At 45.3% G+C, this 20,146-nt stretch overlaps 2 protein-coding genes across 3 annotated transcripts; one reads left to right on the top strand and one right to left on the bottom strand.

Moving 5' to 3' along the window:
- Positions 1–1,119: 1,119 nt before the first annotated feature.
- On the bottom strand, positions 1,120–4,275 carry CCDC87 (coiled-coil domain containing 87). Its single transcript, XM_053369879.1, has one exon. It carries the CDS (start codon positions 4,108–4,110, stop codon positions 1,513–1,515), a length of 2,598 nt encoding a protein of 865 aa, XP_053225854.1. The 5' UTR covers positions 4,111–4,275; the 3' UTR covers positions 1,120–1,512.
- A 97-nt stretch (positions 4,276–4,372) lies between these two features.
- CCS (copper chaperone for superoxide dismutase) lies at positions 4,373–19,661 on the top strand. Of its 2 annotated transcripts, none has more exons than XM_053369880.1 (8): positions 4,373–4,528; positions 5,390–5,462; positions 6,894–7,031; positions 8,741–8,921; positions 9,025–9,085; positions 10,079–10,156; positions 17,295–17,398; positions 18,405–19,661. In XM_053369880.1, the coding sequence occupies exons 1-8, from the start codon at positions 4,484–4,486 to the stop codon at positions 18,556–18,558; spliced, it is 834 nt and encodes a 277-aa protein (XP_053225855.1). In that variant the 5' UTR covers positions 4,373–4,483; the 3' UTR covers positions 18,559–19,661. The 2 variants fall into 2 exon arrangements, with proteins under 2 accessions (XP_053225855.1, XP_053225856.1); XM_053369881.1 differs by lacking the exon at positions 4,373–4,528 and adding an exon at positions 4,557–4,926.
- Positions 19,662–20,146: the final 485 nt, after the last annotated feature.

The raw sequence follows: 20,146 nt of genomic DNA, 5'->3' as shown, positions 1-20,146 counted from the left end.
ACACCACACCCATCATCACCTGGTGGGGGCTGAGGCTGATGGAAGTTGTAATCCAAAATTTCTACAGGGCAATAGGGTGCAGTAAGTTGTTGTACTGCTTTTCAGGCAGACCTCACAAAGCTATTTATCTGTTCTTAAATCGGTATACCACCCTTCATCCAAAGATCTCGGGGCAGTTCACAGCATAAAGACACAAACAAGAATGAAAGCAAAACAAAACAACAACACCCCCCACACACACATTTAAAAGTACATAGAAAGTTAATTGGCCAAAGGCTTGATTGAAGAGATGTTTTTGCCTGGTGCCTAAAGGTGTATAATGAAGGTGCCAGGCAAGCCTCCCTGGGGAGAGCATGCCACAAATGGGGAGCCACTGCAGAAAAGGTCCACTCTCATGTTACCAACCTGCAGACCTCTCCTGGAATCCATTTGCAATAGCCAGAGAAGACTGAAGAGGACTGAGTGGGGAGAAAGTTGGGTGTCTACTATAGAGATACGCAACTGGCAGCTCTGCCAATCCAGCCCCCCAAAGGATTTTAGCTGCCTCTTTGTTACTAACAGGTGTGAATAGTTTCATATGATAACGTAACTACTTGAAAACCACTCTGGAATGAGGATTGTGGTCTTGGTTTCTACTGTAGGAAAACTAGTTGCTGACAACCACCACTGTTGCTCTACATCTACCCTCCACAACAACAATCGTTGCTCTACATCTACCCTCCAGTTGCCATGTAAGATTGATGGGTAAGCCAGGTCCCCCATTACTCAACTGTGGAACAGAACCCCACCACCCCAGCTCCATCAAGGGCAACCTGTACTGTATGCTTGCAGTTTAGTAGAACCTTTAGTACAGTAGCCAAAACTCTGAAGACACACTAAATTGCCACATCCCACTTCCTCCATCCCTCAGGGGCACTGACATAGGCTGAACACAACCTGTGCCAGAGGCCCTGGGGGATTGAAGAGAATGTGCATGGCAGGCACATCATGATTCTTTGCAAAATCATGGTCTAATAGAATTCCGGATAAGATGGCAAGATAAGCCATAGGGAAGAAATTCATAGCAGGCGTAATGTGGTCTGTAAGCAATTACTTCAAAGATAATGGCAGCACTTCAAATCATGAGGACAAGAAACATTTTTAATTTGAGGATATCGGGGAACCTTAAATTCTTCATAGGATCCAATTCATTTGTGGATAAGGCACATCTCACAAACTGACAACCCTTCTGAAATTTGGAATGAGCTAAACATATTCTGGATGTTTGGTGCATGCCCATATTTTCCCCACCACCACTCTCTGCTCTTTTCCTTATTCCACCAATAGACCATGGCACTACAAACTGAATCTAGGTTGTTGGGGTCTGCCTCCATGTTTCTCAACCTTTGGCTTGGCTGAAGGAGAGGTCTGCTGGAAAAGTATGTGGATGAATTTGGTGCATGTGCAGAAAAGATGTCTTCTCCACTGCCATCTTGGTGTGTTGGCCATTGAGCTAAACAGTGGTACCAGTCTTTAAGTGATAGGAGGAAGTCTTCTAATTAGGCCCCTTTTCTGGATGACTCTCCTCAATGTATTGGCACGTCGCTCCTGCTGTAGCCAATAGAGCATCTCCACTGTGTCCCATGCCATCTTCTGCAGGTATGGACGTCCCTTGTAGGTCACTGTGTCATTGTAAGACTCTTTGATATTGTTCAGGATGATATAGAGCTCTGAGTCATACTGGGCCAACTCAGAGCGCAAGCGGTTCCTGGTTCTGGATTCCTTCATTCGTGCTATGAAGGAGCGGGGGGCCAGGTCGAACAAGCGGTTTGGATTGGAAGCAGTTTCTTCAAACTGTTCCAAATCAGCCAGCAGGAGTTCTCGGTCCTGGATAGACCGTGCTGCTGTCTCCCAAGCTTGGAGCATGTCTGGGAGCAGCCAGTAATATGGGTTGGAGCTGTACTTAATTGCCATATCCAGCCTTTCCTGTTCAGAGAAATGAAGAACTGTCCACAGTCTTTCCAGCCTTCTCTGAAAGACCTTGAGATTCTCAGATGTGTGGTCAGAGCAAAAAACATTTTCCAACCCCCGCAGCATGGCGCATTTGGAATTCCACTTCCCATGCTCAAATTCTTCCTTCTTGGTTTGAAGTTCAGCAGCTTTCTTTATCACATCTCTCTTCACTTTCACTTGTTTCTTTACTTGCACCTCATCTAATACAGGCTGTTGCTCCTCATCTTCCTTAACGCTGTATAAATGAAATATCACTGGCAAATAGTCAGACTCCTTGGTGCCAATGTATTTCAAGTAATCGTCAGTGTTGAATGTTGCTTTCCACCATTTAAGCCAAGAGGTTTTTTTACCAGTATTTTTTTTGAAGGGTACATTTGGGCTCTCTGACACTTCCTCAGGGACAAATGGTCCAGGTGGCAGGATGTTACTCAGCTCTTTATTAATGACCTGTTCACTTTTCCCCCTAGTCAATGTTGAGGAAGCAAAGCACCCAGCCAGTTGAATGTTGGTTGCAGGGGATTCTATCATGGGCCCTAGGTCGAATTTCAGGTGGTCTTTTGGGATAGTATTCATTAGTTCCTTGTACATCTCCCTGACCTCTTCACCAGTCGAAAGATTTGCATCTAGAGACTTCACTGTAGCATTATCTATCTCTCCAAGGAGGTGGTTGTAAATTACTGGACATATCTCCATAGACACAGCTTCTATGTAGGTTCTTTCTGACACTTGCATATCAGCTGCCTTCACAACCATCCTTTCATTGACTTTAAAGTTCACTGTTGCAGCCTGAGGATGTGTGGCTGGGGCAGCAATCATGGTGTTCTTCCGTGACACCTCAAAGGACTCCTCTCGTTGCAGAGAGCAAAGTATTCTCTGAAGCTGCTCAAGGCGAACCTCATTAGTCTTGCGCCGTGTCAAGGCTTTAATGAGGGGAGGGAGCTCTAAATCCTCGTCCTGCTCTCCTTTCTGCTGGCTGCTTTTCAGGACTGTTCTCTGTGCTAGTCTTCGGAGGTCCTCAGCCAGCCCGGCCATTCCCTTGAGCCCATCATCTTCAGTGGTCTCACCATAATGACAAGGCAGATCAGGACTGATAGGGCGCACAGATAAACGAATTCCAAGTTCATCTGCTAGGAGCTGTCCAACTCTCATATTGGGCAACGACTGGCTCCTCTTGAGACTGCTGGAAATGGCATGCTTAACCCGCTGGAGTTTAGGCCGATCTCCTAAAGTACTGGTGCGTGAGCATGCCATTGTCATCACATCAGACTGCATTTGTCTAAAGTGGCTACTAGAGCTCGGTCTTGGTAGATTTAACTGCTTTATTTTGTTCATGTCTAACAAAGGTAAGTCCTCCAATTCCTTGATATCCTTCGCTATCTTCTGTCTCATCGTTGGTATGTGAGGTTTCATAAGCCTGACGAAGTAGTCAATGCTGAAATGCAGATTGCATGTGTCCATCTGCGTTGACCTCCAACCGGCCATACTAACTCGTTTCCTGGACGTTTCGGTCTGGCGGAGTTGCAGGGTCTTCGTGTCCATTATTAGGCGGTGGCGGACGGCTGCTACATTGAGGAGCCTGGAACAGTCCAGAGAGAGTTGAGCAGAGAAGCGAGTTAGGTTAGCACAGTCCGTGAAGACAGACAGTGCACGATGGCGCTCCATGACAGACAGATAGCGACGGAAAAGGTGCTGGCATACCAAGCCAATGTAAGTCACCAGGTGCTGGTAGAGTTCCCTATTTTCCTGGGGACTGAAGGCTGGGTCATACAGGGAACGTTGTACATCCTTAAAGATGTGCTTGACCTCAGTTAGGATGACCTGCTGGAAGGCCCGCTGGTGTGGGCTGGGTATTTGCTGCCACTGGGTCCCCACCTCCATCCGGCCTTTTAGCAGCTGCATGAGGTTGGCCAGGGAGATGGGCACAGGCACAGGCTTCTGCAGGGACGAGATGGCAGAGGACCCTTTGTCGATCGAGCTCCTCAACCTGGAGACGGTGGCCGGGAAGAGGGACAGGGGGGCGAGGATCCGCTGGTAGTGGTCATGCAGCTGCTGGTTGGCCTTTTCCGTGTTGTCTAGGGCGTACACCTCGCGCCGGGGAAGCGCGACAAACGAATTCATGGCGGGGAGCTCGGCGGAAGCTGCACCTGCAGTAGCGACAGCAACCCCAGGGTGGCTTATGGAGCGGTCGTCATGGTTACTCCACAACGGACTACTCGGCGCCAATCGGCTTCCCCGGGGGACGCTGAGCGCGAGAGTTTGGTTCCGGGCCTGGGAAAAGGGTGCGCGGACTCCGAAGAGGAGGGGGCAGGAAGTGACGTTGTCAACTCAGTTTACTGCTCTTTTTACAGGACGAGTCGGTCGCCGATCATAGAGATGAGCTAGAGTGGCAGGTCAGCGTCTTCCGGGTTCCTGTTTTGTGTTTGTACAAGCGGGTCCGGCGGGCAACATTTCCCCGTGAAGGAAAAGGAAGAAGGAGGCGGCGGCGGCGGCGATGGAAGCACCTCCAGGAAGCGGTGGAGGCAGCAGCAGCTGCAAGGTGGGATAGAATCCCCCGCCGGGGGTGGGCCACTGATTTCTTCGCCCAGCCATTATCTCGCCTTAAAAAGCAGAGGCATGACATGCAGAAATCCAGCAGGGGAAGTTTTTTTTCTCGCCGCGTCTGCCCCTGTTGTGTTTCTGCCTGCTATGGCAAACATGCAGGAAGCCTTCCGTGAGGGTGGGTGGAATTGCTACCTTTTATCGGATGGTTGGAGAAACGGGCGGGGGATCGTTCAGCGGCAGAACAGACGTGCAAAGTCCTCCTCCAATGGTAGCTCCAGTTAGGAAGGATCGCGCAGCGAGGAATGGAAAGGCCCTCCTCTGCCTGAGGCCCTGGAAAGCCATTTCCAGTCAGAAGAGACAATACTCAACGAGATGGACACATAATCTGCCATGGTGAAATACAGCTTACATATACACAATAAAGATATAGCTTTAGTGTTTATTTGCTTTTTAATGAATATCTTTCCATGCTTTTATCTTTTAAGTTGCCTTGATTACCGGTTTGGGGGAAAGGCGGGATATAAAGATGATGATGATAAACGTGCAGGTTTAGGGTGTCCATGGATAGGGTATGAAGGAGAAAGACTGTTGAATGGGTGAAGGATTCAAACTACTGCCCCTAACATAGTACTAACCTTATCCTGTGAACATAATGTGCTAAGGAGGACCACCTGCCCACCAGGTTCAGCACTGTTCCCCCTGCTTTCCTTGAATAGTGTCTGGTAATTTGAAATCATGTTCCAGCTGCAGATCAGTAAGAGATATTCTGCATTCTACATAAAACAACATTTTTCTTTCTTTCCTTTTTTAAATAAGCAGCTTTGGACTCATACGAGCTTCTCTCGCTTTTTTACAGCTGGAGTTTGCTGTCCAGATGGTGTGTCAGAATTGTGTTGAGGCCATTCAGTCATCTCTGCAGGGAATACCAGGTGATCAGATGATGAAGGCCTGTAGCATTTGTCAGGATCCTATGGCCCTCCAGATGCTGTTGAACTCCAACTACCATCAGCCCTAGCCAGCAAGGATGACGGTAGTTGAAGTTGGAACAACATCTGAAGTGACAATTCTAAACCCTGTCCAGGGAGTGGGCATTTTTCCTGTTCCTTGGGCGCACTGCAATTTTATTTTTCCCCACTGCTCACATTGACGCTCCTCAGAAAGCACAGCAGTACTTTAAAAATGTGTTACAATATCAGCACAATTGTCCACCTAGGTCTTCATCTTGTCTACAGCTACCATACAACATCAAAAGCCTTCTGTGTGCTTCTGTCTAAATCTGCCAAAATAGGTGTGGGGAATCTTTGGCCATCCATATATCGCTGAACTTACAGCTCCCATCATCTCTGGCTGTGCTTGCTGGAGCTGATAGGAGCTGTCAATCAGCAACATCTGGAATGCCAAAGGCTTCCCACACCACCTCTGGCAGAAGGGCCTTTTTAATGGAACAATATACTCAGGGAGGTCCATCAAACCTAGATACTCCCTGGCTTCAGGTGCCAGGTTAATTCCTGAGTTTTTGGGCTTGTTCTTCTTTTCTCTGATAAACTATTCCCCACTCTCCCCGCCAGGTGTTTGTATCATTTTCTTGATTTGTGCTGTTTTTTATTTTAATTGTTAGCTACCTTGTGACATTGCTAAAACATATGGCTAGCCATTTAAAAAAGAAATGGTGACTATACAGATGCCACCAGGAGAATAAGAAGCAGGGGTAAGGCCACTGAACCTATGTCAAAAAATCCAGACAAAGTCACGCCAAAGTGACATTTTGGTCTGCTGTCTTGCTTCAGAATAGCAGCCAATGCCCAAACATTGACAACAACAGCTACCCCCAGCGTGGGAACCCTAGTGCCAAATTTGGCAAAAGAGGTAGCCAGACCTATGGAGAACAGATAGAAAGACAGACAAATCACTTTCTAAAATATATAGCAGATTGGTGGTACTCAACAGGCAGGTTTGTGTGGGAGGACTCATACTGTTGGAATGGTCCTCAGGGGTTATCTAGTCCAACCCCCTGCCAGTGTAGGAAATTTATTACCACAGCATCCCTGATCACTGGCCATCCGGATTGTGTTTCGAAACCTCCAGCAAAGTTGGGAGTCCACCACCTTCCAAGGCAGTTGGTTCCACAGCCGTAACACCTATGTCATCAGGAAGGTCTTCTGAATATTTTGTGTTAAGGATAAAGGAGGAGACTCTTGTTATGAGTAGAAGTGGTGGCTTGTCACAGGAAGAACCCCTGGGGAACAGGGCAGTTTAATGGACTAGTGTGGAATACAACAGTTGCATCATGGCAGTGACTTCTGTCTTTGCACTTCACCTTCTCCTTCCCTATCTCTTTCCACCTCCTACCTCTTCCCCAGGCCTCCAGGTGCTTAACATCCAGCTAGAATCACAGAGTGTGCTGGTGGAGACTAGCCTTGGTGCTGAGAAGGCCCAAAGCCTATTGGAGAGCACCGGACGCAGTGCTGTGCTGAAAGGGATGGGGGCTGCAGTGCCTGGTAAGCTGATTCTGCCTCACCTCCTTCCAGCTTCCCACCTAGATTATCTCCACAACAAACTTCAAAACTGGTTTTCAATAGGTGCCAAGCATCATGGCTTCTTCATCTCCTCCCAAATGAATATTGGCAATTTTAGCTAACCAGGGGGTTGGGGGAGGGGCGGGCTAAGGATTTTTATCAGAAAATGTGCTGGTACAGAGAAGAACAGTGGCTAGAGCAGGAGTTGTCAACCTCCCCTCCTGCCATCGAGAGTGACATTTGCTCATGGGCAACTTGTCAGTGGCTGTCTGCCATCTCTGTTTCTCCACCCATCAGTCTGTGTGGGGGATCGACAAGCCATCCTTGCCAAAGGCCTAAATGGGTAACTTGCAGAGGCTAGATCACTGGATCAGAGTAGACTCATGGAAATTAATTAACATGACTAATTTAAGGCCATTAATTTTAACAATCCACTCTAAGTAGAACTTAGTTGGATACCACCCATGATTGCCCACCACCACCAAAACTGATAAGTGGGGATGGGGAAGATAGTGACCAAGCGGGGTTGAATTCCCTGTGCACCATCTGATGGGTGGAGGGTTGCAATTCTGCTTTCTACACAGATGGGCTGCATGTGTCAGTTCCCCACCAGAACTGGCATATGCAGCTGAACTTAGCAGGACTGAATCCTCTGCCCATCTGCAGGTTCATCCCTGCGAGATGCAGGGATCAGCTCTGTGTGCCACTTTAAGTCCTGGAAAGTCAAGCAAGGGAAAACTCCCTGCTCAGTACCCATAGGCTTTTCACAGGAGTTGACAGTACCCATCAAACATTGTGATGATGTCATCTGATTGACAGGTAGCCGTATTTTAACCACAACAGCCTTGCAGGCAAAAATAGGAACCCCTAGCAAGCTAAAGGTGTCCCATGGGTCAGAAGTTTCTCACCCCTGTCCTAGGGCCACAGGCTGCCTACCCCTGTTCTAGAGCGTTCGTCGTGATTGCAGGAGTTGCAGATTCTCTCGCCCTCCCTGCTTATGTGTAAAAGCATCATTATTAACAACACAGTTTCTTTATAAGTTCCAACTTTAACTTAAGATTTCTGCCTTAAGGTTCCACCCTAAGATCACAGTCACAGCAACATTGTTTTCCCACGATATTCTTTCCCCACAGAGGAAGTGACGGCCAATTTACTTTCAGTTTCCCAGCCACAAGAAGAAGAAAAAGAAAGATTTCCCCTTAGTTGCTTAATCTTTATCGTCAATCATAAATCGGGCTTTTTGCTGTGCCTTAGACACTTTAACGACCAGTTTTCTCTCTCTTATTAAAGACAGAAAGTGGCTCTTGCAAGTTTTCCGACAGTGAGTTTTCATCTGCCGGCTGATAAATCTCGCTAAGTTACAGGCTATCCTGTCCCAAAAACGTTTAAGGGAGGATGCAGAACCTATGAAGGGTTCTTATGAGGAGTTTGGATGCAGTGTCAGTTCAGACAGCAGAAAACAGTTTTGATCACAGCACTTGAGGTTACTCCCTTGATCACTCTTTATCCCACTGTGATTTCGTCTGATTACCATCAATCACCACAAAATTAACCTCTGTCAGCAGAGAGTAGACAGAGAGGGAGGCAGTCCACCATTTCCTCCCCTGGAAGTCTCTTGGTCCTGAGAGTGACATGTGCAAGGGAACTCCTCGAAGCAAGCAGCAAACTTGTGCGACCTCTTCCCTTTATAGGGAGTCTCGGTGCTGCCGCTGTGGCAATGGTGTCTGGCCCAGGGTTGGTCCAGGGTGTGGTGAGGTTCTTGCAGCTGTCCCCACAAAGCTGCCTCATTGATGGCGCCATTGATGGTCTGGAGCCGGGGCTGCACGGCCTGCATGTGCATGAGTTTGGGGATGTCACCAATTCCTGCGACAGGTGAGAGGCATTAATGGGCACCTTCTGAGGCGTCTCCTCGGCTTTAGGGAGCCCTTTCTTTCACTGACTCTCGGTATCAAAACTTTTCTTGTGTCTCAAACAGCTGTGGAGACCACTTCAATCCTCATGGGGAATGTCACGGGGGCCCCCAGGATGTTCATAGGGTGAGTTTGTGGCATCGCCAGGTATTAAATTCCTTCAGGCAGGGGTGGGAACCCTCCAGGTTCCTCCTGGTGTTGAGGTGGTTGTCTTGTTTTCATATTGATGAGTGCTGTGCTTTAATTCTGCGCTTTTTGTTCTGCTCGTAAGTCACCAGCTGACTGATAAATGAAATTAATTGTTAACCAGGACCATGAGCCAGTTTAAAGAACTTTCAGTTGATTAATTACGGTAACCAAGCGTGTAACTGATTGAATATTGATAATGTACAAGCTATTGCTCATTTGTTAGAAGGGGCATCCTTCTTTCATTCCCTATTGCAATAACTTTTCAGATCCAAAATAACCTCAAAAATAAAGAACCGTGTCCTGAACTCTCGTCTCCAATTAAAACCTGCCCATAGTGATTTTAAATTTACTCCCCACCAATTAATAATAAAGTAACTGAATGAAATGAAATGTTTGCAGCCCTGATTTGGGACCCACTTCCAGTTTTGGGAGTTAAGGGCAGGCTAAGCATCCATTTGTGGGTATGATCCAGTGGTGTGAACTTTAATTTCTTTAAAAAACCCAAGAAGTGGGGAGAGGGTGAGCGTTGAAGGAGAGGCAAGCACCTTTTGCCTTCTTCAGGGAAAGGCAACATTTGGTGAAAGCTCTTTAGAATAAGACGAATTTGGTGTAGCACTCGCAGGTTCCCTCGGGCTGCCAAATTGACTGCCACCAACAACTTTTTCTGCTTCCCTGCCAAGCTCATGGGGAGATCCCTGCCTAAGCCCATACATGGTCCCTCGCCATGTAAACTGCACTCCTCCAACTGTTAATTGATGGGCTGGCTGGGAGCATGGTTGTGATGGGGAGAAAGGCGTGCAGGAAGGCAAGGGATGAACATGTGTTTGTGCTGCGTGTATGAGAGGGAGGGAGAGAGAAAGGGAACGAACATAGTGGTTTTGGGCTGAGCTGCCCAGAATCTAACTGTGCTTCCTGGGGCTCTGTTTGCAGCATGCTGGGGATCTTGGAAATATCTTGGCAGCTGATGATGGAAGGGCTTCCTTCCGGATGGAAGACAACCAGCTGAAGGTGAGGCTTCCTAGAGGATGTGAGGAGCACAGTGAGTGGGCTTGTGATCAAAAAACTGATGGAAACGACAGGACACAAGGGCAGCTGATTCCTTTTCCCTTCCCCTTTCTTCAGAATCAATAGATCCCTTCTTCCAGTGTAGGAAAATTTTATAGTTTGATTGTTCATTAACTCCTGTAGGGATGGCGTCGCAGGGTGAGGGCACACCCTCCTCCGCAGCATAAGACAAGCCACAGCTGTCTAGCCGCCATGCCCACTCCTTGACCTTTTGTCTCCTCAGCAGTGTTCCATGTCCTGACCTTTACCTCCTTTGCAAAGGTATCGCTCATTTTCCCCTGGAATGGGAACATGGCGTGGTGGAGCAAGTTGCATAGATAACTAGGCAACACCCAGGGGGCTCGGTATTGGAGAAGTATAAAGGGCAAAGCCCTGAATGTATCTTGCTGATAAAAAGAGCCTTTGCTAAGCTAGCAATCAGCTTGGTCCTGCACAGCTCACTTGCATCCCAACTCCCGTGTCGGCTCTGTTATGTCTACAAACTCCAGTATCTTTTCCACAGAGCAAACCTTGTGCTGTATTTTTTTTTTTTTTTTATAATATTTTTTATTACGTTTCTTTCCAAATTTTATACATTACAAACAAGGAGTTTACAAGAAACCATTTTTTTTTTTTTTTTTTTAACAAAAATCCCAAATTGGACTTCCCCACCCCTTCCGATTCTGCGTTCTTTATATTAACAATGTCAGCAATTTGTTACCTTATGTCATACCTTATTGTAACTTTTACATGTTATGTATCTATATTCAATGTATTATGTCAGAATTTTTATACCTTTAAAATAAACGTAACATGTTCAATTTCATATTATCTCCTTTTCTCTTTTATCACTTAGTTTACTATTTACTTAATCATAATTGCTAAAGCGTATCATTTTCAAATCATGCACCGTCTTAAGATTCATACAGTTTGTAATACTTTTGCAAGTAGTCTTTAAACTTTTTCCAGTCCACCTCAATTGTTTCTACATCCAAATCTCGGATTCTGCCGGTCAGTTCAGCTATCTCCATATAGTCCATCAACTGCGTCTGCCATTCCTCCAGCGTGGGTAAATCTTGTGTCTTCCAGTTCTTTGCAATGAGTATTCTTGCTGCTGTACTAGCATACATAAACAAAGTTCTGTCCTTCTTTAACACTTTCTGGTCTACCATGCCCAACAGGAAGGCCTCTGGTTTCTTGGGAAAGGTATACCTAAATACCTTTTTCAACTCATTGTAAATCATTTCCCAGAAAGCCTTAACCTTTGGGCATGTCCACCAGAGGTGAAAGAAAGTCCCCTCTGCTTCCTTACACTTCCAACATTTATTGTCAGACAGGTGATGTATCTTAGCTAACTTGACTGGGGTCATGTACCACCGGTATATCATTTTCATAATGTTTTCCTTCAAGGCCGTACTGGCCGTAAATTTCATTCCGGTGTTCCATAACCTTTCCCAGTCTTCAAACATAATGTTGTGTCCAACATCCTGTGCCCATTTAATCATAGCAGATTTAACTGTCTCATCCTGTAAATTCCACATAAGCAGCAAGTTATACATTCTAGATAACAGCTTTGTCTTTGGTTCTAACAATTCTGTCTCTAGTTTCGACTTTTCCACCTGGAAACCAACTTTTTTGTCCATTTTGAAAACCTCTTGAATTTGAGCATAATGTAGCCAGTCTCGCACCTTATTTTTTAGTTTGTCCTGGCTCTGCAACTTCCAATTGTCTCCAATTTTTTCAGTCAATTCCCAATATTTCGGCCAATAGGCCTCCATATTGGGTCTTTTTCGGGCCTTGGCCTCCACTGGTGATAGCCACCTCGGAGTTTTACTCTCTAGTAAGTCTTTATATTTCATCCAGACTGCAAAAATTGCTTTTCTGACAATGTGGCTTTTAAACAATTTATGTGCTTTAACCTTGTCGTACCATAGGTATGCGTGCCATCCAAAAGCATTATTAAAACCTTCCAGATCTAGGACATCGGTGTTTTCCAACAAAAACCAATCTTTCAACCAGCAGAAGGCTGCAGCTTCATAATACAACCTCAAGTCCGGCAGGGCAAACCCCCCTCTTTCTTTCGAATCTGTTAATATTTTAAACTTTATTCGGGGCTTTTTGCCCTGCCAGATAAATCTAGATATATCCTTCTGCCATTTTCCAAAGCAATCCACTCTGTCCACGATCTGTAAGGTTTGAAACAAAAATAACATTTTCGGCAACACATTCATTTTTATAGCTGCAATTCTTCCCAACAAGGAAAGTTTCAATCTTGACCAAATTTCTAAATCCTTTTTAACTTCCAACCAACATTTCTCATAATTATCCTTAAATAAATTCAAATTCTTGGAGGACAAATAGATCCCAAGGTATTTCACTTTTTTAACCACATTCAGTTCTGTTTCTCTCTGAAACCCCTCTGTTTCTGTAATTGTTAAATTTTTGGTCAGAACCTTAGTTTTTTGTTTATTCAACCTAAATCCCGCCACCCGACCAAATTCAGATATAAGTTCGAGAACTCTTTTTGTACTGGATTCTGGCTCCTGCAGTGTCAAAACTAGGTCATCTGCAAAAGCTTTCAGTTTATATTGTTTCACTCCGACCTCTATCCCTTGTACCAACCGGTCCTCTCTGATCATATTCAATAGCACCTCCAGGACTGAAATAAATAACAGAGGGGATAGAGGGCACCCTTGTCGTGTCCCTTTTTCAATTTTAAATTCCTCCGTCACCACATTGTTCACTATTAATTTAGCTTTTTGTTCTGAATAGATTGCATATAATCCATTCTCAAACCCCCGTCCCACTCCCATCCCCTCCAAGTTCTTCTTCATAAACATCCAAGATATATTGTCAAATGCTTTCTCCGCATCAATAAAGATTAACACCGCCCTTGTGTTCCTGTTAGTCTGCAAAAGTTCTAAAATGTCAATGATGTTTCTAGTGTTCTCATATAAATGTCTACCAGGGAGAAAGCCAGCTTGGTCTTTATGAATTACTTCATTTAAGACTTTTTTAAGTCTATTTGCCAAAATGTCTGCAAATATTTTGTAATCCACATTTAGGAGTGAGATGGGACGGTAGTTTTTAAGCTGAGTCTTTTCAGATTCTGACTTAGGTATCAATGTGATGAAGGCTTCTTTCCACGTTTCTGGTGCCCTCTTCCCATCCATAATCTGGTTACATACCTCCAACAAAGGTTGTATCAAATAGTCCTTCAGAACCTTGTAATATTTGGAGGTAAGTCGATCTGGGCCTGGAGATTTGCCTAGTTGCATATTCTGAATGGCACCTTCAATTTCCTGTGTGGTTATTATAGAGTTCAAGATTGATCTTTTATCTTGAGTTATTTTTGATAGTCCATTTATCTTTAAAAATTGATCTATCTCTGATTCTTTCTGGGGCCCCTGTGCATACAGTTCTTTGAAGTATCTGTGGAAGCACCTCCTAATTTCTTCTGGTTTCTTCCGGAGGCGGCGCAAAACCGTGATGGCGGACCTCTTCGAGCTCTGAAGAGGGGCACCGCAGAAAAGGGTTGCTCGCGACGGCGCAGCGGCAACCCATCAAGATAAACCACGGGCAGAGTGAGTCCGTGGCCGTGGGACCCGGCGGGCACCTGGAGCGACCCCGAAATCACAAAAGGAACCCCGTAAGGGGCTCCGGAGTGAAGGAGGGGGAGCGGTGCTGTGGGTTCATCGCTCTTTCTGCGGAGGCGAAGCCGCGCGGCTGTCACGGATGAGCGCTGACCTTTCTTCCAAGAAACATCGGGCTGAAACATCAAACCCGTGAGTAAGGACCTAAGACTTTACAAACTAAATCGGAAAATTTGGCTAAAAACGGGAGACGAGAAAGAGGAAGTCCGTCTTCCGACACTGCTTTCAAGATCAAAGCAGACGGTCTAAAGAGCGGAAAGCGCTGTGAACAGGGAAGCTTTGAAGCTTTAAATCGGGACTTTCGTGCACATTTGAATTTTATTTTTAAAGAATAAATACAGCATAAAATTGACCTGGAGCGGACACCCCAAGGGCAAGGGAAGACTCTAACCCCAAATTCCCGGGTGGCCGGGTAAAGTTGTTTAAACTGCGGAACTGTTGCAAGCTTCCAGATACTTTTGTAACTTTTGAGCTCATCTAGCTGAAGTGGATACAATTGCAGGCACCTTGCTGGAACTTTGTTATATGTTGAAAAGGGCTCTGCAGGACTTTTTTTTTTTTTTTAGCGTGCTGGAACTAATTTGCTTTTAAAATTGTTTTTAAAGTTGGAACAAAGAGACTTTAATTGTGGAAAGTTACCTTCTTCTTACTAAAACTTTGGTGGCACTCCCCCTAGAGGACATTGGGAATACAGAGGCCTGGGAAAGTTTTTTTTGTTTACCTTCTCTCAATAGACTGTTTTTAATTCTGGACTTGCCTTTCCCATGGGATTACAACACTTGACCTTGAACGTTGACTGATGAGTGGCACAGGAAAGACAAGAGCAGCCAAAGCTAAGGAAGCTAAGGAGAAAGAGAAAGCAAAAAAGCAAGCACAGCTTTTGCAAACAACTTTAACTCAGGGACGTAGATTATCAGTTCCAGCTGTGCTTGCGACACAAAAAGTAGAAACCGAAAAGCCTGAAAAATCTGAAGAGGAAGATATGGCAGCAGGAGGAGCTGAGGCAGTACTGAAACAAGTTTTGGAACAACTGTCAGCAATAAATCAAAAAATTGATAACCAATCAACAAAAATTGACCAAGCAACATCCTCGATTCAGAAATTGACAGATCAGGTTTCCCAACATACTCAAGCAATTGAAAAATTGCAAGGAGCAACAGAAGAGAATCGTAAACTGGCAGGGGAAGCCGTTCAAATTGCAACATCAGCTAAAAAAGAAGTCGAGGAAGTTAAAGCGGAAGTCAAGCCTCTTCATAAACAGATAGGGGACCAACAAACCTATCTCTCGTTGGTGGAATTGAAAAATCGCGAGACCAACCTTAGACTAAGGGCAGTCCCAGAAATTGAACAAGAAGATTTGAAAGGACTTTTGACAATAGAGTTTACAAAGTTCTGGGACTTAAAAGAAGAAATTGATTTTAAAATTGTATCGGCTTTTCGGTTGGGAAGATTAGTAAGAAAAGATAGATCCAGAGACTGCTTAATAGCTTTGAGATCAAGGGAGGAGAGAGACAAAATACTAGGCCTACACTTCAAAAACTCAATTGTGATACAAGAGAAAAGGGTGGAAATTTATCGAGATATTCCTAAACAGTTACTGGACTTGAGAGCCACCTACTCAGATTTGGCTAAGTTACTGAGACTCAACACAATTCCTTATAGGTGGGAGTTCCCACAAGGGCTATCATTCACTTACAAACAGAAGAAGGTTAAAATAAGATCACCAGAGGACTTACAAAAGTTCCAGCACGACCACGGAGAAGACCTCCAAAAAGAAGCAGCAGCTAATTGGCCTATACCCAACCCAGGTGGAGCAATACCTGCACCTTCGGAACCAGAGGAGAAAGAAGATACACCGCTCTAGGTGTAGCAGAATAGTTCAGGATGTCTCTGCGGCTACTCAGTTGGAATATAAATGGCGGAAATTCCCCGGAGAAAAGAAGGAGGTTATTTCACATATTGAAGAAAGAACAATTGGACATTATTTGCCTACAAGAAACCCATGTGACCAGGCTCCACAGGAAGGTTTTGGTAAATAAAAGATTAGGTCAAGAATTTATTTCGTCTGACAAAGTAAAGAAAAGAGGAGTGGTGATCTATGCTAAGGAGAGCCTGATACCCAAATTTCTATTTAAGGATGAACAAGGAAGAATTTTGGCAATTGAAATTCAAACCCAAGGAGAAAAAATATTGATATTAGGAATTTATGCCCCAAATGACGGGAAATCAGAATTTTTCAAGAAGCTGCATGAGACGTTGCTGGACTATTTGGACTATGCTAACATCATAATGATGGGAGATATGAATGGAGTGGTGTCTACACATATGGATAAGTCTTACAACCAAAACTTAACATCTGATGGCAGACTGCCCAAAACTTTTTTCGAACTGACTGACAATCTGGATTTGATCGACATATGGAGGACAAAGAACCCCCTAGGTAAAGAAGGAACTTTTTTCTCTGAGGCCCACCTGTCTTGGTCAAGGATCGACCAAATCTGGACCTCCAGGGGGCTGGCACCCAAGACTAAAAAGGTGGAAATCTGCCCAAAAACATGCTCCGACCACAACGCCTTGAAAATAGAACTTAGATTAACTCAACCCGGTTCCTTCAGATGGAGAATGAATGACACACTACTAAGAGATCAAGAGATTGTGAAAAAGGCCCAAAAAACATTAAAGGACTATTTTGAGATAAATCTGAATACTACAGTTGAAAAAAGAACGATCTGGGACGCAAGTAAAGCTGTTATGAGAGGGTTTCTGATACAACAGAATTCAATCAAGAAAAAACTCTGGAACGGAAAGAAGGACAAAATATTGGAGAAAATACACCAAGGAGAAAAAAAACTGAGAACCAAACCAAAGTCCAAGGAGGTGCTGAGAGAAATTAAATTCCACCAAGCAGAATACTCAAAACTGATCAATCAGGAGATTGAATGGAAAATAAAACAGATGAAGCAAAGATCTTTTGAATCAGCAAATAAATGTGGAAAGCTGCTAGCTTGGCAGCTGAAAAAAAGACAAAAGCTAAACACGATAACAAATCTAGAGATTGATGGAAGGACCAAACCTTGTGCTGTATTAAACAGACTTTCCTGAGCTCCCTCCTATCAATGCACATCACACCCACCCTGCCTCAAGGCTTTGTGTGACGCACTTCCCAGTCAAAATGACCTTTCTGTGGTGTTGCTCATGAAACCTGCTTTGCTTGTCAGTTTTCTTCTGTTGTTGGCAGCTTCTCTCAGAGCATTGACAGTGGTCAGGAACACACCATGTTGCAGCACTTCATCCAGTGGCCAAACAGTTTTGTTATGACCCAATAGTTTGAGCAGAGCTGTTTTCAGTTTAGGATCAAGTACAGTAGTGCCCCTTGCAAGGCCAGCATTGCTGGGAGCTGCCACCATTACAAGGATTGGTTGCACATGCATTGCTATGCTCCATTTTAGGTTCATGACATCATTGGCCGTTCACTGGTGGTAGACGCAGGGCAGGACGACTTGGGCCGCGGAAGCCACCCGCTCTCAAAAGTCACTGGAAATTCGGGTGAGAGGTAAGAAGGATTAGAGTTTATTGAGTTCTCTTTGTCTGCTGCAAGGTGGGGCACCTGACCTAGGAAGCTGTCTAAAACCGGGGCAGATTCTTTGTCCATCAGACATAGCATTGCCTACTCTGGCTCACTGAAAACCAACAGGGTCTTTGGCAGACCCAAGTCTTTCCTGCTACCTGGAGGTGTTGCTTGCCTGGACTCCTGAGAGCCTTGAGGAAAAGGTTAGCCAGTGATTGATCGCACAACTGGTTTTCCATTTAAACAGGTACAGCAGGGTGAGGAACCGTCAGCACGTAGACCTCCAGGCCTCCCCATTCGGTCCATGAGGCCATTTTCAGTAGGCCACGCCACCCATATGGTATGGGCAAAGGGCAAGACTTCAGAGGAGCAATCGGGAGCTTAAAGCTCCCAGTTGTTCTTTGGTCAAGCAAGGTGCACACATAAGACTGCTCCTTCACACCCACAGCCTCCCACCGGTTCAAACTTCTGCTTTGCAAAAACAGGGCACCTGATAACATTCTGACATCCAGTAGGTGTCCCCAACCACTTGTAAAATTTTGTTGCGGGGGTGGGAGGTATAGGGGAGATAAGGATCCTGTTCTTGCCAGCCAGATCGTTTCCCCACCCACCACGATATGCAGTGCATCTCTGGAGTTGGATTTGACTGTGTCTAGTCTGCTGGGTCTTCTTCTGTGTGTGTGGATGGTTTTTTAATATCATTTTTTAAACATACCCAAGTCTTTCCAGAGCTTGAGCTGTGGGAAGGCAGCTGCAAAACTATTTTAAGTCAATAATGCAGCGGTTCTCAACCTGTGGGTCCCCAGATGTTGTTGGACTACAACTCCATCCCTGAGCTCTGGCCTTGCTAGCTAGGGGTGATGGGAGTTGTAGTTCAACAACATCTGGAGACCCACAGGTTGAGAAAGCCTGCAATAATGGGATGCAGAGACCTGGTCTAGTGGTCCTCTCTGCAGCTAAGGACTTAAGCCGCCTTCCTTTTCCTTCCTAGAGTGGCCTGTGGAATCATTGCACGCTCTGCCGGCCTCTTCCAGAACCCCAAGAAAATATGCACCTGCGATGGAGTGACGCTGTGGGAAGAACGGGAGTGGCCTGCAGCCAGGCCAGACCGGAAAGCTGCTGGCCAACCCACCCCTCATCTCTAGGCTTTGAAGTTCTGCCCAGGCTCTCTTTGGGCTAGGACATCCCAAGGGTTCCAGCTGCTTTCATTTTCCTGTGTGTCCTAAGTGCAATGTGTTAGGCAGGAGTTCAACAGGTGCTGCTTTGTAGTGGCGTAGTAATGGCAAGCGCTTAGCCCCTTGAGTGTCTTAATTGTGAAGTTCTTAAAAGGCACTGGAGGAGGAAATGTAGCCTATTCAGCAGTGACATGGTAAAGCATCAGTCCTTGTGAGGTATGTGTCATATGAATATTATCCCTTGTCTGAATTCTAAAATAGTCATTTATGAGCAAAGAGTTTGTTGGAAAGTGTTGTTGCTCTTCCAGTGTCTTTGGGCCACCCATAAACAAGTCTGCTAGCTTTATCTTTGGGTGTTTCAAGTGCCTTATTTTCAGACACACTCACTTTGATTGTAGCCAATGAGTCCTACTCTCAAGTATATCCAATGGAAATCAGTGGACTTAAGTTAATCATGGCCCTTGGTTTCAATGGGTCTACTCTGGTAGGACTTCGCTGGCTGCTTCTCACTTTCTTGACCTTCTCTGTTGCCAATTAAGGATCTTGGTTGAACTTTGGAGGTGGTGTTTTCTGCAATAAACCTTCACTATGATTCTGTATATAATCCAAGGTAAATGAACACAACACTTAACCATTGGTACTCCAGGTCTTGTTGGACTCCCAACTCCCATCAGCCTTGGCCATTGGCCAGTGCTGGCTGGGGCTGTAGAGAGTTGAAGTCCCAGAACACCTGAAGGGACACACAGGTTTCCCATCCTTGCCCTTGGGACATAGAGTTGGGGAAGGTAATGGGTGTCTATCCCCCCCTCTTTCAGTGCATGTTTAATGAGCAGAATAGGGAAACTAATCCAGCTTAATAATTGTGAGTATGGAAACACAGGAGGGGGCGTTATTGTGAATTAATAAATAAATGCACGGTAGTTGTCATGTTGGGTTTGTGGCTGCCTTATGTACTACAGTGCATGTTTTGGGGAGATGGGAAGGGGAATCCATGACTTCTGAGGTGTGCATACTCTAGACCCGTGCCATTATGCTCTTAATAGAACCATTAAAACTTAAAATTCTTTTTAGTAGCTATCCAGTCTTATTTGGCTTGACATGTTCATTGGTGTGTATATCTGGCATGGGAGCAATGTTTTGTGGTGTATTCAGAGAATTCCTGAAGTTTGCATTTTTTCTTTCATGCTTTGCCTGGGACAGAAGCATAACATGTCCGCCTTATGTGCAAAGCTAAGCAGGGTCTGGGACCCTTTCAACTCTACCTATCAGGAATTTCCTTGCATAGAAGTCACTCAAGTTTGCGGGATTTTCAGCTGAACACTGAATTTGAGCTAGGAAGGGAAGGAGTTTGAGACCATTTAATAACTCAGAAACAAACAAGATGGAGGTACTGGTATGCCCTAAGGAACCCTGTTTGCAGAAGAATCCCGCACCCCAAAATGTCATTGAGGGCAGTGCCCGCTGTAGCTGAAGAATATCATGCTGATTTGGGGGAAAGGGGAGGTTGGGAATTTGACTGGAATATCCTGTGGTAAGGAATGGCTAGAACCTTGAGCAG

This window comes from Podarcis raffonei, chromosome 16 (genome assembly GCF_027172205.1).
Source record: "Podarcis raffonei isolate rPodRaf1 chromosome 16, rPodRaf1.pri, whole genome shotgun sequence".
NCBI lineage: Eukaryota > Metazoa > Chordata > Lepidosauria > Squamata > Lacertidae > Podarcis > Podarcis raffonei.
Note: the sequence above shows the minus strand (reverse complement) of the source record. Positions and strands in the feature narration are given on the sequence as shown.